The sequence below is a fragment of the Aethalodelphis obliquidens genome, unplaced genomic scaffold (assembly GCF_003676395.1).
Source record: "Aethalodelphis obliquidens isolate GAN/ISIS:26980383/991018 unplaced genomic scaffold, ASM367639v1 scaffold30, whole genome shotgun sequence".
Lineage (NCBI taxonomy): Eukaryota > Metazoa > Chordata > Mammalia > Artiodactyla > Delphinidae > Aethalodelphis > Aethalodelphis obliquidens.
In genome coordinates this window covers 19,877,414-19,894,665 of record NW_020837974.1, presented here as the reverse complement: position 1 = coordinate 19,894,665, position 17,252 = coordinate 19,877,414, and the positions used below count along the sequence as shown (strand labels likewise).

At 43.2% G+C, this 17,252-nt stretch overlaps 1 protein-coding gene across 2 annotated transcripts in view; it reads left to right on the top strand.

Annotated features, from left to right (window-relative positions):
* The window catches only part of PRKCB (protein kinase C beta), a 311,495-nt gene that overhangs the window by 129,164 nt on the left and 165,079 nt on the right, over positions 1-17,252 (top strand). For both annotated transcript variants that reach the window (XM_027126616.1, XM_027126615.1), the window contains exon 3: positions 1,699-1,781. In XM_027126616.1, the coding sequence (XP_026982417.1) occupies positions 1,699-1,781 (83 nt within the window). The remainder of the gene's footprint in view (positions 1-1,698; positions 1,782-17,252) is intronic.

Sequence of the window (17,252 nt, the reverse complement as noted above, 5' to 3'; positions counted from 1 at the left end):
TGGGTGAAAGTGGTCAAAATAAAAAGTTCTGGGGATGTAATATATAGAGAGTTGATTATAGTTACTAGTACTGTAGTGTATATTTGAAAGTTGCTAAGAGAGTAGATAAAAGATCTACTTATCTACATACTTATTACAAGAAAAAAATTATAACTATTTTTGGTGATGGATGGATGTTGACTTACAGTGATGATCATTTTGCTATGGTCATATATATATATATATATAGGATCATTATGTTGTACACCTGAAACTAATATAATGTTATATCAATTATATCTCAATTAAAAAAATGAAGACATCTATATTCAATATCCTATGGCAAACCATAATGGAAAAGAATATTAACAAAAAAGAATGTAAAAAAAAATGAAATGGCGTGCCTTAGAATCGTTAGGAGTATTAAATGAATTAATATATGTACAGTGCTTGTAAAGAATCTTGCATTAGTGTGGTACATTTGTTACAGTTGATGAGCCAATAGTGATACATTGTTATTAATTAAAAGCCATTGTTTATACTAGGGTTCACTTTTTGTTTTGTATATTCTCTAAATGCAGCTGTCCCTACAGTATCATCCAGAAGAGGACAGATGCTCTCCTCTCCTTTTCCAGTTTATTTGTTGAAAAAACATCTTGTAGCTTACCACATTCTTGTGTATTAAAATTTTGTTTTTTCTCATTGCCTCTCTGTGGTGTCATTTAAAATGCGTCTGTCACTTGTAGTTGCGGTAAATTGGTAGTTGGATGAAGATTCTTGAACTGATTCAGGTGTGATTATTTTGGCAAGAATACTTCACAGGTGGTAGGATTCTTCATAGCACTTTCATCAGCAGGCAGGTAGTGTCTTTTTCTGATATTGGCAGCGTCGATGATTGTTGCCCAGGTCCATTATATCACTAGTGGTAACCTTGAGGTTTCCTGTCCTGTTTTCATTTACTGAGAATGTCCTTTAGAAAGATTCTGAGCATGGTGCCCATCCTCCAGGAGTCCACAGTCTAGAGTTTATAAAAATAGATTTGAACAACAACAAAAAATAGTTTTATTTTGTATGTATTCTCTAATTGTCCCTCCCCCTAAGTAATATAGTCCCCAAATAGTGGAGCGTTTAACGCATACAAATTCAAACATATGTATGTACACATTTGGTTTCAAGCTGCTAAAGTAATGTAAACATGAAGCCTGTTTCTTCCACTTAGTTGATGGTTGCTCCTGGGTGAGATGCAGGTGTGGGTCCGCCGTTCCTGCTCACTCTTTTTCTACATGCCCTTCACATTATGCATCTAAGTGTGATTCTAGTGATTAAATGTACATACTTCATAAGCGTTATGGACCTAAACACAAGCCAACAGCTAGCTTCCTGTGGTGCCCGATCTGAAAAACAACATTCTGTTCCAAAAGTAGTGGAAGATCATACAACTTAAGCGATCTTCACTAAAGTGTAATTTTGAGCATATGTGATCTTTTGAACCCTAGTTAACATTACAAGAGAAGTAATTTGCAGGTTGTAACATCCGTGTACCCAAGAGTTTGACTTCGATAAAAGACAAGGTGCAGAAGCTGAAGGCATTGTTTATTTTGGTATAAAGCCTTTACTTGTCGGGAAGTCCAGGTTTAATGATTTCTTCCTCTCTTCCCCTCCTTCCCTACTCTCCACTTTCCTTTTCCCCCACTCCTACCCTTATTTTCTCTTTTGCAGTCTGCTGTTTTGTCGTGCACAAGCGGTGCCATGAGTTTGTCACTTTCTCCTGCCCAGGTGCTGACAAGGGTCCAGCCTCCGATGTAAGTAACGGGCCCCGGTCATCTCTCTCTGTCCACAGTCAATGCATCCTTTTGGGTATCTGTGAGTACACTGAGACGGAAAAGTCAGGATGTCATGGTCCTATAGCCTCTGAGACGATTTTCGTTTTAATGGGAAAGAACAAAACAACAAAACATTTTGAGGGGGGTGTGTGACTTCAAGAAACCAGCTAGTTTCCCTACTGTGATTCTGCAAAATGTCTTCATGTTTATGGCTGAGGCATGAGAGTGGTGGGCAGCGGCTAAATTTTTATGGCTACTATAAAAAGGTAGTTAGGATGGTACCTTACAGTGTACTTTTTAGCTCTTTGGTAGGGAATTTTTTCTACTAGGGCCCAAGAATTAGGAAGAAGTGAGCTTATCCTGCTACTGTGTACCCCAGAGTATGATTACTGCTGGTGGGACAAGGGATGCTTCTGGGTAAACCTGGCAATTTTTGTTTTGATCATTATGGATTTATTTTAATATGGATTGGAAAATGTGTCTAGTAATGGTTTTGCATTTATGGTGGGGATAGAAAATTTCCTATCTAGGTAAAGGTAGTTAGGTTAAATAAAAAATAAAGAGACTCAAGGAAAATATTAAGTGAATGGCAGCGTGAGTGCTCTAAGGATACGGCAAAGTCTTGGTGCAAGTTTACCAAAAGTTTGGGGTACCATGTGGATTGCCTACCCAACAGCCATTCCTAACCCCCACTCTTTTTCTGGCAGAGGCCACGTCTCATGCTAAAAGCTGAAGATGCCTGATACTTGTTTTCCCAGGCTCCCTTGCAGCTAGTGAGCGAGCACGTGACCCAATTCTGCTCAGTGGGAACTGCAGGGAAGTCTGGACAGGGCTTCTAGGAAGACTTTCCTTTCTGATAAAGGAAGACACTCCTTACTTTGTTCTGTTGGACATTTTTGTGGGAGGATATAATGCACAGAGTTGTGGCAACCGTTTGAGTCAATGAGGGAGACACGGCTGACATCCTGAGCATGGCAGGGTGGAAGAGTTGAAGGGATCTCGGTCATCGATGACATTGGTGAGCTGCTGAGCCAACGCTGAGTTCTCTTATGCCCAGACTCTGTATGTGAGATAAGAAGCACCTCTTATTGGTAAAGTCTCATTGTTTGCGTTATTCTTTTCCATGGAGCTGAAACTGTCCTGGACCTTCCACCATGCACACTCTTCCATTGGCCCAGTCATGAACTGCGTTCAGCGTACCCTGTGTGCAGCTGTCACCCCTGGTTCTCTTATTTTGTTCCTGCTTTGGTTCACCTTCCTGGAATTTTCCCCATTGGCTTTGTCTCCCACTGGTCCTGTCCTGGTCCCTTAGACTTGCCAGCTGACCTGAGGTTGCATGAAGTCGGTGGTGATAACTACCTCTGTTATTGCATATGTTCTTGCTGGCCTTCTGTAAGTGGTCATCTGCCATTTGGCTGCAAATCAGGGGCATACCACGCACACTCTAGAGCTAATACTGAAGTTGCTTTGCTTGGAGACTGTGGTACTTGGGTTTAAAAACTCCAGGCATCAGAGAACAACCAAAGCCTTCACAGGCTCGTTTGCAGAGACAAAGATGGGACCATTCTTCATGTTCTCTCAGATCACACTCCCTGACCCTTTTAGTGCAATTCCATCTCTTGTCCCCAGGAAAGCAGGCAGGGAAGACTGGGGGGACAGCATGGCTCCATTATGCAAGCTCTGAATGTTCATGCAGACCAAGCCTTGGTCCTCAAAGAGCAGCCAAGAGGATGGTGTTTCCCATATCCTGTGTTTATTCATTGACGTTTTATGTTGCCTAAGATAGAAAGAGCTCAAACTGTTTTATGTGAAAAGGGAAATTTTGGTCCCTGAAACTGAAAAGTTCCAAGGGTAGACTGGCTTCAGACACAGTGAATCAAGGGGCCGAAATGAGGTCTTCAGGAATCTCTTTCTCCATGTCTTGGCCCAGCCTTCCTCTGTCCTGGTTTCTGTTTCAAGAAGATTTTTCTCCTAACGACAGCATGATGGCTGTGGTACCTTTAGTCATAATGTCTTATCAGTGCTGCAGTTCCAGTGACAAGAGCTAAAGTCTCATTGGACCCTGGGTCATATGTAACCAGAGGATGGTTATGCTGATTGGCAGGCCTGGTTATGTGCTTACTCCTGGCGAGGAGGGCCGGTGTGCCTACCCCATGATTTGAGAGTGGGGGAGAGGTGGTCCCTCAGAGGAGAACTAGAGAAGCAGCAGTACTGTGTACTGGTTAAAATCGCAGGCTATGGATGGAGCCTAGACATGTGTAACCTTGGGCAGAGTACTTAACTCCCTTGTGCTTTATATTCCTCAGCTGAAAATGAATAAAACACTACCATATAACTTTGCTACGAGTATCCAGTGTATACATATAAGACAGTGTCTGGTACGTATGTGAAGATGATAATGACAGTGCTAATGAATTACAGTGAATACATGCTGGGCAGACAGCAAGGACAGATGTCTACCAAATATGTCTGAAGAATGAATGGGTCCTCTGCCTGCCACCTGGCAGTTGTCCTTCCTAGGAGTGTGTAGGCGCCGTAAGTTGTAGGAGACCCTGCTCTTTGTGAATGGAGCCGTGCAGCCGTTCATTGCCTCGGGCATGGGGAGAGCAGGCAGTACTGCCTGCAGCCAGCATGCATAGGATTTGGCAGCCTACCTGAAATGATTCTATCTCTGGACACAGTTCCAAGGAGGCCGGTTGGCACTGAGGATGATGAATTGGTCCAGACTCCTGAACTGACTTGACTTGGTTCATTGACCTTTTTCTGTCCAGGGGTGGAGACATGATTAGAGATCTGGCCACACCTACTTGCCAACCTGGCCAGGCTCTCTGAGGTATGGAGGAGTGCCTTCCTCCTTTGTGACCTTGGAGGAGCTGGCGTGCAGCGAGCTCATGAAGTAGAAAAGCACAGTCTCCATCCGTGAACAAGGAATGTGCTAGGTTTTGTCCTCTACGTTCTGCTATTCCAAGTCCAGTCTGAGTCAGGGAATATTCTGGATATTAGTAGATCTTTGTGTGGTAGGCATCCTTCTAGGTCTCCATCATGTCATATTAGGCTACCTGAGGGAATTTTATGAATCAGGCTTTGTCCCAGTGAACCCAGCTACTGACCCAACCATTCAGTGCCCATGGGAACAGGCAATACACATGGGCACCCACCACTGGGGGACCTCAAAACACAGCAGAGTTCCTGGGTGGTACTTCTGGTCATCTGTAGGCATCTTCCTTGTTCTTGGTCTCATCTGCTTGGAAACGCTCAATCCTGCTGTCTCTTCGACCTCTCAGGGAGACCAAGTCTCTGGTATTGCCGTAAGCATTACATATGGACATTACAGTTACCCAGCACTTAGAATACTGACCACATACACAGTGTCCTGAGAGATCTTCTCAGAACAAGAAAGAGAGGACTTGTCTCTGAGGGCTGGGACTAGGATGAGTCAAGTGAGGTACTTGTCTTGGGCACAAAAATTAAGGGATTCTTGCTTGTGTCTGTGGATGTCTGGTGGCTGGTTGATCTAGGATGGCCCCATTCACATGACTGTCAGTGAGCCGGTTGGTGGCCTGGGTGCCTTGGCTCTCCTCCACATGGCCTCTCATCCTCCAGCTGGCCAGCTCTGCCTTGTTCACATGAGGTTTCAGGGTTCCAGGAGTCCCAGTGCATCAGTGCTTTTTCAGCCTGTACATCATGTTTGATAATGTACCACTGGATCAAGTAGTCTCATGGTCAAGCCCAAATTCAAGTGGTAAAGAAGTAGACTTCACTCTTCATTGAGGGGAAAGAATCTCTGGTCAAACTACTGAAGGTCCTGTTGACCCAGGGGACCACTGTGGAACAGAATCCCTGGAGGCCATCACACTGGACTTCAGAAAAGACCTGTGGGTCTCACTGTAGTTCAGAGTCACAGATGACCTCAGTAGGAGAACAGACCTCATTTATTGCCTGCCCCAGGTCCCTGGCTGACTTAGTGCCCTCCAGCTACAAATGGGACTTGGGCAATTTAAGGATCATGCCCAGAGACAATGGTGGTTAAGAGTGTGGATTCTGAAGTCAGTCTTACCTGAGTTCAGGTCCTGACTCTGCCAGTTACTCATGAGGTGACCTTGGGTGTGTCATTTTCCTTCTCTGTGGCTCAGTTTCCTTATCCATAAACTGGGATATTAGTACCAACCACATAGATTTGTTGTAATAAGTTTTAAGAAATCCTTAAAATGAATAAGAGTTAAGTACAACCACAACAAAAGGATTAACAGCAAATGGATTAAAGAGTCATTGCATGAAAGTGTTAAGCACAAGTGTCCTTGCAAGCCCCGGGTGCAGGTAGCTGAGGGCATTTCCATTGCTCTACTTACCTCCCTAGTCAGGGATATACTGATAATTCTGTCCATGCCTCCACTCAGATCATTCCCTTAGGACGTAATGACTGTTTCCATTTCCATTACTTTACACAAAACCTCAAATTCTATGGTGCAATGCTGAGAGAAGAACCTAGACTTTGGAGCCAGAAAAAACTCAGTGTCAAAATCCAGTGCTGATGCTTACAGCTCCATTGATCTTGGTAAAATAATTTCAGTTCTGTGACCCTTAGTTTATATCTTTAAAATGGGGAAAATAGTACGTATGCCATAGTTTTTTTTTGGTGAGCATTCAATGAGAGTCTGCTTGAACCACGTCCAGAATAGTGTCTGGCACAAAGAAGGCACTCAGTAAATGGTTTCTAAATTATTATTAATCCTTGGAGGAGTCTCTCCTACTCAAGAAGGGGGATGCAGGACCTGCCAAGGAATAATAGGTAATAACAATAGCTGACTTTGCTGAGCAGAGGCTCTGTGCCAGGCAGTACAAAAGTACGAAAGGACTCTTGAGCTGGTTTGTCTGAAGATAATGTCTTCAACATTTTGTGGTTTTAGAAATAATAATTTCTTATCATGCATATCAAGGTACTGAATAAAACTCACTGTTATGCCCTGTGCCCTCCTGATTCCATCACTAAATCAGTCAGTGAAAGACACTGGCAGTAATGTTGAGTGTATCCTTTTGTGTTTCTTAATCGAGTCTTATTTTATGAAGAAATATATTAAAAATGATAAATCATGTGTTAGATGTTGAAGATTTAATAAAAGGGAAATAAAAGAAAATTTTAAAAGAATGTTAGATTTATACATTAAAAAGAGTATGCATATAAATGCTAATGGGCTTGAAAATCTGGTTGCAATGGATGATTTTCTAGGAAATTTTAAATTGGCAATTTTGTCTCAAGAAGAAATTGAAAACCATAACAGGAGAATAATCAAGAGAGAAATAAGAACATTGCCCAAGAAGCTTTTCTTCTCCCAGAGCTCCAGAATAATAGGCTTCATGGGTAAATTATTTTAAACTTTAGAAGAACGAAGGATTTCTCTTCATTTTATTTTATTTTATTTTGATTTTCATAACAGTGAGCCTTAAAATATCTTTATGTTTCTTTATTTTTGACATGCTTTACTTTTTTTATTGAAGTATATTTTGATGTACAATATTATGTAAGCTACAGGTATATAATATAGTGCTTCACAATTTTAAAGGTTATGCTCCATTTATAGTTATTATAAAATATTGACTATATTCCCCTTGTTGTACAATATATCCTTGTGGCTTATTTTATACCTAATCTGTTCATTTTAAATTGTATCAAATTACAGAGAAAAAGTAAACCTTCACAATTTTAAAAATTGAAAATGAGATAAATCCAACTCAAATCAGCACTAGGAAAAGAGATCAGCTCACGGGAAAGACATTGAGAAGGAGTAAGAGCTTCAGGGACAAGGGCCTCCGACACTGGAACTGAGGATCCAATACTTGCAAGATGTTTTCTCATTATCAGCTGTATCAGTTAGCTTTGCTGTGTAACAAACCATTCCAAAGTTTAGTGGCTTCAAACAATAATCATTTATTATTTCTCATGATTCTGTGGGCTGCTTTGGTCATTCTTCTGATCTGGGTCTATTCAGCTGATCACTGCTGAACTCTCTCATGTGTTTGGTCAGCTAGTGACTTGGCTGGTGCAGGATCACCTTGGATAGCTTCAGGAACACGACTGACACTTGGCAGCCTGTTGTCTGGTACACTTCATTCCTCCTCCACGTGGTCTCTTTTCCTCCCAGTAGGCAGGTTTAGGCTCTTTCACACACTGGTCTCAGGGTTCCAAGCGCAGCAAGAGAGGGAAATCCCCAAAGCACAGGTGTTTTTCAAGCTTTTATTTGTGTCACAGTGGTTATGGCCAAGCACAGACTCAGAGGTGGAGAAATAGACTTCACCTCTGGATAGGAGGGCCTGCAGTCGCACTGCAGAGATGCGTACAGGAAGGGGAGATTTGTGGCCATTTTGTAGTCTACCACACTGGCCCTTGCCTGCTGTGCCAGCTGTCTCATTTGTCCTTCCAGATCCTCTTTGCTTTCTCCCTGAGAGACTGACCTGTAAGGGCTGCATCCGTTGGGGTTCCCTTACCCTCTGGCTCAAGGGAAGGGACTGATAGGAGATTGGAGGGTGAGCCCAGGGTATTTATCATGAGGTCTTCTTCGCTTTACTCTTTGAAGGTCACTGCTCCTCTAAAGGCAGCCATCTCTACACAATTCTCTCCTTTTGGGTTCCAGGAACTACTCTCTTCCCTTGTCCCTTTGCTCTTACTTGCCCCCAGTTACTACATTCTCCCTCATGGTTTCTCAACACCATGCCCACACCTTTCTAAATAGTCCTTTCATGAAACCTGCCTTAAACTCTCTAATTTCAATATGCCATTTGTTTCCTGCTGGGACCCTGACTGATTTGTCCTTGCCTCATTTGTGCCTACTGTAGACAGAACATGTCTGTAAATATGTCTGTCAGCCTGGTTGTAGTTGACCCCAGGGAAAGATGGAAACCCTAGAGGAAGAAGTGGCCTTCTTTCTTCCTGCATTCATAATCAGTCTCAGGAAAGGGTTCTGATTGATTGGTCCTCAGTTGTTAAGGGAATGAACTCTTTACAGTTTATCAAGCCTGGATCACGTGGCATCCCTACGGCTCAGAGAGCAATGTATGTTATAAAAGGAGGGGATGGGAAACTTTGAGGAGCAGACAAAATCAATAGCTGTCACAGTTTATTATTATAAGCCACCTTCACCATGGTAACCAGCATAACCCAATAAAGTTGGCATAAAAAACTAAACTAGGGACTTCCCTGTGGTCCAGTGGGTAAGCCTCTGTGCTCCCAATGCAGGGGGCCCAGGTTTGATCCCTGGTCAGGGAACTAGATCCCACATGCTGCAACTAAGAGTTCGCATGCTGCAACTAAACATGCCGCAACAAAGATCCTGTGTGTGGCCACTAAGACCCAGCACAGCCAAATTAATTAATTAAATAATTAAAACAAAACTAAACTATAGTAAACTTAGAGTCTAAATTTAAAGATCCTAAATAAAATATTTAATACTATTTAATTCTTGGCATAGACATATTGGTTCAGATAGACTTCTTTTAGTGTGAAAGAAGCAATCTAGAGATAAAAATAACAAAGAACATTTTGGTCAATATAACAAAATATAAAGACAAAGATAAAAATTAGCCAGCAAGGAACTGTGAAATCTAGAAAGTATACATTTCAGTTTATTTCAGTTACCTAACCCAATGTAAATGGATTGAAATTCTCTACTAAAAGGAAAAGAATTATCAGACTGGATAAATGTATAATTCTAGGCATTGTACAAGAGAAACTTATTAGGTTAAAAATAAAAGAGGCAGGGCTTCCCTGGTGGTGCAGTGGTTGAGAGTCTGCCTGCCGATGCAGGGGACACGGGTTCGTGCCCCGGTCCGGGAAGATCCCACATGCCTCGGAGTGGCTGGGCCCGTGAGCCATGACCACTGAGCCTGTGCGTCCGGAGCCTGTGCTCCGTAATGGGAGAGGCCACAACAGTGAGAGGCCTGCATACTGCAAAAAAGAAAATAAATAAAAGAGGCAAAGATATACCCCCAAAACACACATAGCATATAAAACAGGGCCTTAATAACAATATCAAAAGAAATAGGACTCAAAGTAAAAAGCATAAACAGGAGGAAGAGGGGAAAAGATTAGACTAATTTACACATTCACCAGTGTGTGTAAATTAGTCTAATCTTTCTCCAGAGAATATTACCAATATGTACCAAAAGTGTTAATGAACTTTTTGGCTTAAGAATTTTTACTAAGGAATTATTTAAGAATATGTGTATATATTTAGCTAAATTGATATTCATTGTCTCAGTATTTAATACTAATGAAAAATTGGAAACAACCTGAATGACTGCCAGTTAGGGTTTTTGTAAGTAAAACATATCCATGTGATGGGATGCTGTACAGTGATTAAAATGTCACAGTGTCTGGGGTAACGGAAATGTCCTATGTCTTGATTGGGATGGTGCCTAGCCAGGTGCACACATGTTTCAAAACTCATGAAACGGTCTGCTTAAAATCTGTACATTACTGTATGTCAATTATACTTCAGTAAAAAGTCACAGTGATTCAAATGTTATTGACATGGGACTATACAGTCATTATGAATGAAGAAAGCAGACAACAGAGGACATGTATGGTATGATATATCAAGAGATATACAAAAAACGTACACATGTAGAAAAACACAAGACCACATTTCCTAAACACATTTTGGTGGCCACTTGTCAGTTCTGCTCAATGTTTTATCCCAGATTGCTGCCTGCAGAACTCTGAAGGTCACTTTGGGAGCTTCTGTAACTGGTTTCTACAAGACAGTCTTGTTTTTCGTGCCACTTCACCTCCAGCATGGAGTCAGCCTTCCCGCTTAATTTGGTTAAAGTCAAACCTGAGCGAAGGCTTGGGTATAACTGTAAGCAATTATAGTTGCTTCTAGATGTGGTTACTCTTTTTTTTTTGGCCACAAAGCGTGCGGGATCTTAGTTCCCCAAGCAGAGATAGAACCCGCACCCCCTGCAGTGGAAGTGCAGAGTCTTAACCATTGGGCCGCCAGGGAAGTCCCTAGATGTGGTTACTGTTAATATATTCCATCAGCTGGGAACCAGCTTAGTACTCCAAATGGGAATCTTCAGGTGTTCTTGGTAAGATTCTGGCCCCTGTTGGCCAGTTCACCTTTGGTCCCAGAGCAGGGAAGTCCTAGCTCTGCCAATCCAGGCCCCACCCATTTCCTGCCTGAGCACTAGTGGCAGTAGGACATCCCTATCATCAGAGAAAGGGCCCCCCTCCTCTTACATGGCATTGTCTGGTCTCCTTGGCTCAGAAAAAGCAACATAACAGTCAACTGCACTCTTCTCAAAGCCTGGGTTGTTTAGTCTTTCATAACCCCAAGCGGGGACACCCCACAGTTCAGTTCTGATGATGCTCGAAGACTATCTGGCTCCTTCCAGGAGGTGAAGCAACAGTTAAGGTTGAATATCCCTCTTGGCATCATGGTAAGATCTCATCATCACTGGAGGGCAAAACTTTCAAGGATAAATAATATTAGCGGCAAATCAGCCTAAACAGTACAGATACACACACACGCACACGCACGCACATGCACACACGCACACAGTCTCTCTCATTTATCTATTACCTATCTAAATCTGGCAGTGCGCCAGGACTATTATTTACTACTAAACACTGCAGTCTATAACTTCTACATTCACAACAAAAGTGCTCAAGAACCAGGTGTATGTTCCAAAGGGCAAAAGGACACCTTACAAGGGGGCTGGACGCCCTCTGAGGGTTGGCCTGGATAGTTCAGAGGCTAGGCTGTCATTAAACATTTAAAGAGCTACTGTATAGATTTTTGGTAGCTTCAAAGGACAGAATCAGGACTGAGGACCATCTGTGCAGGCTAAGGAAGAACAGCCCAAACTGACCGCCTGGTTCCTGTATACGGATATTAGCTCCCCTCTCAGTAGAGCAAAGACCAGTTGTCACGGATGCTGTAGAGGTGATATCTGTGGTAGGTGTGGGTTTCCTCCCAAGTTGGTTATTCTTTTACTAATTAGTGTTGTTTGGTTGCATGCAACAGAAACCACCTTGAGTGAGTTAGCTTGTTATAAAGAAATTTATTGAAAAGGGTATAATGTACTTTAGAGAATTGGAAGAAACCTTCCCAAACGACCAGACCAGTTGTATTTGATTTTGGTTCTTGTGTTGTTTTGGCCCTAAATTCAAATTCCGGAAGGAGGGACATTATGTGGTGAAGCTTAAGTTACCTAACCAGCCCTTGGTTGGGACTTGAAAGTGTTCCCTCTTTAGGGAACTAAATACAGTGGGGGTGGGATGGCTTTTTGATGGAGAATTGAGGCTCTGCTAACCCCAAAAAGAGGCAGAGATATTTGCAGATCAAAACAACACATGTCCACTACCATTTCTAAATGCTACGTTGCAGAGTACAGACAGGTTGAATGATTAAGGGTTATTTTGATAGCCTGTTAAGAACAGACCTCACCTGAAGAGCTACAGACGAGGGTCTGGGGGTCTGTATTTTGAAGTCCTTTGGGTAATTCTGCAGGGGAGCCAGGTTTGGAAACCAACAAAAGGTCCTATAGTAGGGTGGTTCTGAAACCAGAATGGTGGGGTTTGAATTCCAGGTTTGCCACTAACTAGCTGAATAATCTTGGGCGAGTTACCCAACCTCTCTGCCTCAGTTTCCTCTTCTGTAAGAAGAGGATAAAATAGCACCCTCCTAACAGGGTTCAGGTGAGGATTAAATGAGTTAATCCATGTTAAGGGCTTCTTGCTGTGCCTGGCACATAGTAAGTGCTAATTAATATTGTTACCACCAATGGTTCTTCCGAATCTTAGACGGTGAGTTTCAAAAGTCTAGCCTTATTTTTGGCATGCCATCTTGCTTGTCACAAAATGGAAGTACAAAGGCACCTCCCATGGGCTGGTCGGGGCAAAAGTCTAATAAAAATGATGGTAATGCGGTAAAATGCAATTCTTTGACTCTGAAATGAACTCCACTGGATTCTTCTGCCCCCATTTGCCATGTGCCACTGATGGCATCCACAGTGCAGAATGAACATGTAAAGGTCAGAATGAATTGCTTCTCAACGGCCCTCTGTCCCTCACTGTCACAAAGACACAGAGCTTCATGCTGTGGAGGAAGAAGCAAATCCACGGTGTGCAGCATCTGGGGAATGGAAACCAGCTGTTTCTCCCGTGCACAAAGAGGACAGGTGGTGGGACTAAATGAGGTGGGGATGTCCTGTCTTATGAGTTATTTTGGCTTCTCCTGGTTGTGGGGTGGGACCAGCCTCAGAGCCTGATAAAGGGAATTTCCCAGAAGACCTCAGCCTGTGGAGGCTGCAGACTTGGGGGAAATAGAGAAATCAAAGGCAGATGACCCTGGAGAAAGGCAGCCTGGAGGGATGTGAAAGGAGCTGGTCCTGGAGTCAGAAGGCCCGTCCTCCCCCAACTTCAGTGGTCTGGGATTTTAGGATGTCCAAGTATTTTACTTAAATAATAAAATCTAAGAACCAGCATTCATAGATATGATACTGTTTTAAGCACTTTACATGTAATATCTCTTTATTCTTCATTACACTCTATGAGGTGATTACTGTTGTTATCAATCTCATTTTACAGATAAGGGAACTGAGGCTCTCAGAGACTGAGGGACCTGCCCAGGTTTCCATGACCAGTGAGTGGTTGAGCCAGGATTCACACCCAGGCACTCTGGCCCGGGTCTGTGCGCTTATCCAGCACCCCAAACTGCTTTGTTACTTCAACCCTGTTCACCTGGAAAATCTAACTGAAGCAGACAACCCTTTTCTCTGAGAACTGCCTCCCCAGATCTGTGCTCCCAGAGGCTGTCTGAACCCATGGCCTCGGCTCCGCTGGGTCCAGATACATGTGGACATCTGCCCCAAACTGGACCAATCAGACTCCCTCTTCTAAGAATTTAGAATTTGCGTTCAAAGGTGCTGCCTTTAGTCTGGGCTGGTCATACAGTTTTGAAAACCGTTTATTATACATGAAAAGTGTCCATCTTGATGAATTCTCACACAGCAAACATTTCTCTGTAACCAGAACCCCAGAAGCCCTTCTATACTCCCTTGTAATCCCTACACCTCCAAACCCTTTCATCAAGGTAACAACTACCCAGGCCAACAGCCATTTGCTTGCTTTATTTTACTGAGCTATTTTATTTTATTTTGGAAAGAACACTTAACATGAGATCTACCCTCTTAATACACTTTTAAGGGTATGATACAGTATTGTTGATTGTAGATGCAAAGTTGTACAGATCTCTAGAGCTCACTCATCCTTTTTTTTTTTTTTTTTTTTTAATGTTTCTTTTGGCTGCACTGCATGGCATGTAGGATCTTAGTTCCCGACCAGGGATTGAACCTGCGCCCCCTGCAGTGGAAGTGCGGAGTCTTAAGCGCTGGACCACCAAGGAAGTCCCTAGAACTTACTCATCTTGAAACTGAACTTTATGCCCATTGATTAGTAACTCCCCGTTCCCCTCCTCACCCCAGCTTTTAGCACTCATCATTCCACTCTTTGATTCTATGATATGACTATTTTAGATACCTCATATGATTGGAATTATGCAATATTTGTCTTTCTGTGTCTGGCTTATTTCATCCCATGTTGCAGAATTTCTTTCTTTATTAAGCCTGAATAATAGTCCATTGTATGTATATACCATGTTTTCTTTATCCATTCCTCTGCTGGTGGACATTGAGGTTGTTTCCTCACCATTGTGAATAATGCTGCAGTGAACATAGGAGTGCTAAAATCTCTCAAAGATCCTAATTTCAATTATTTTGGATAAATACCCAGAAGCGGAATTGCTGGATCATATAGTAGTTCTATTTTTTACTTTTTGAGGAACCTCCAAATGATCTAAGGACTTGGGTAGACATTCATCTGAAGACATACAAGTGAGCAACATGTGTATGAAAAAATGCTCAGTAATCATCAGAAAATGCAAATCAAACCCACAGTGAGACCTCACACCTGGCAGGCTGGCTATTATCAAAACAAAGTCCAGTGACAACAAATGTTGGTGAGGATGTAGAGAAGCCCTTGCTCACCCTTGGTGGGAATGCAAAATAGTGCAGCCACTATAGAAAAGAGAGTGCCTGCTTTGGACGCTATGCAAATGGAATTGTACAGGAGACCCTCCCTAGTGTCTGGCTGCTTTCCTCAATGTTTTGTTTGTGGCCACCTGACTTTGAAAGGATGCATGGTATTCCATTTATCAGGAGGTCTGACTTCAAAGCCAGCCAGGACCAGGCAGTAAATGAGTGCTAACAGGGGGCATCCAGCTGGGGTGTGTGCACGCTGTCCGGAAGGGGCAGCCATTACTCAGCTTTCTATTTAAAAAAATCTCCTGTTCTTTAAAGGACCAAGATCCAGATTTTCCAATTTTTCAGGAGATGCCTGAATCCCCCAAATGTGGATGCTGACAAATAATTCGAGAATTACATGTGTGGTATATTTAAAAAATATTTTTGCACTGGATTCATTCTGTGTACCACCAGTTTATAACCTCTGTAGGTGGGAACTGTCAGTGGAAGGTTGTGTCTCCGCCCCTGCCAATGAAGGGAGAGGGAAAATACAGATTTAGTCAAATCAGCCTTCTTTGGGGAGTATGGAGGGAGCAACAGTCCAAGGCAGGGAGCTTCAAAAGTATGCAGAGGGCCCTTTTCCCTGGCCATGTGGTTGAGCTGTAAATTGACAGGGGCAGACCCCTGATTAGGAAGCAGCTTCTGCAGCGCCCCCTGCTGTCCTTGCACTCTCTGTGTCTAGTGGGAACTGCAGGGGGTCCAGTAGTCACTTGCTTCACCTGCAGTCTTCAAGGGGGTCATTCATTATTCCACATGTTTTTCAAGTGCCTGCTGCTGCCAGGGACAGCAAGGTGAGGATTCAACTCGACTCTTCTATGTTTGCTCAGTTGCCCCCCACCCCCCATCAGACCTTGCCATTCTTCATTCTTTTAAATAAGGAGAACCAGGCCAGGCTGCTCTTCTCTCAATTCAAGTCTCACCTTTGCTATATATTGAAAAACATTTCAAGAGGTTTTGTCATTTACTTGGCACCTTTCCCTGATTTCTGGGCCGAAATAGATTCTCCTATTTTTAAACAATTCCTTCTGGTACTTTCAGTGGTAGTTTGGAGGTGAGGGCAGAGTGAAATGTTCAGGCTCAGGTGCCTGGTCTTGCTTGTTGATTAAAAGTATGGACTCTGGAGCCGGCCTGCCTGGGTTCAAATCTTGGCTCTGCTACTTACTGGCTGTGCGACTTTGGATAAGTCAGTTAACCTCTCTGTTCCCCAGTTTCTTCATTTTCAAGATGAGGATGATACTCTACCTGCTTTCTAGGGATGTTGTATGAAATAAGCTAGTTTATGCAAAGAGCTTAAAACAGTGTCTTGGGCTTCCCTGGTGGCGCAGTGGTTGAGAGTCCGCCTGCCGATGCAGGGGACACGGGTTCGTGCCCTGGTCCGGGAAGATCCCACATGCCGCGGACCGGCTGGGCCCGTGAGCCATGGCTGCTGAGCCTGCACGTCTGGAGCCTGTGCTCCGCGGTGGGAGAGGCTGCAACAGTGAGAGGCCCGCGTACCGCAAAACGAAAACAAAAACAAAAACAGTGTCTTGCGTGTTATGTGTTTGCGTGACTCAGAATCTTGGACGTGTTATTGCCTTCAAACTCAGCCTTTAGGTTCTGGCTCTGCTCCTTAATTCTGCATCTCAGCCGTTCCTCGAGCAACTGTCTGTCTTTGATCCTCTTTACCCCTTAACTGTGAATCTCCAAAATTCTACTGAGCACGGGTCAATTCTTGGGACCTCTCCTGTGTTCCCAGACTTTCCCCACCTTAATATTCTCTCCATTGCCGACTCCTGTTGTACCTCCTAAATAATTATAGCTAACATTTACAGGTGTACCTTGGAGATATTGTAGGTTAGGTTCCAAACCACTGCAATAATGCGAATATCACACGGATTTTTTTTTTTAAGATTTTATTTATTTATTTATTTTTGGCTGTGTTGGGTCTTAGTTGTGGCACGCAGGATCTTCATTGAGGCATGCAGCCTCTTTGTTGTGGCGCACGGGCTCCTCTCTAGTTGTGGCATGCAGGTTTTCTCTTCTCTAGTTGTGGTGCACAGGCTCCAGGGTGCGTGGGCTCTGTAGTTTGCGGCACACGGCCTCTCTTGTTGAGGCGTGCAGGCTCAGTAGTTGTGGCGCACGGGCTTAGTTGCCTCGCGGCACGTGGGATCTTAGTTCCCTGACCAGGGATCGAACCTGCGTCCCCTGCACTGCAAGGCGGATTCTTTACCACTGGACCACCAGGGAAGTCCCCACATGGATTTTTTGATTTCCCACTGAATATAGAAATTATGTTCACACTATACTGTATTCTATTAAGTATGCAGTAGCATTATGTCTAAAAAACAATGTACATATCTTAATTTTAGAATATGTTATTGCTAAAAAACGCTA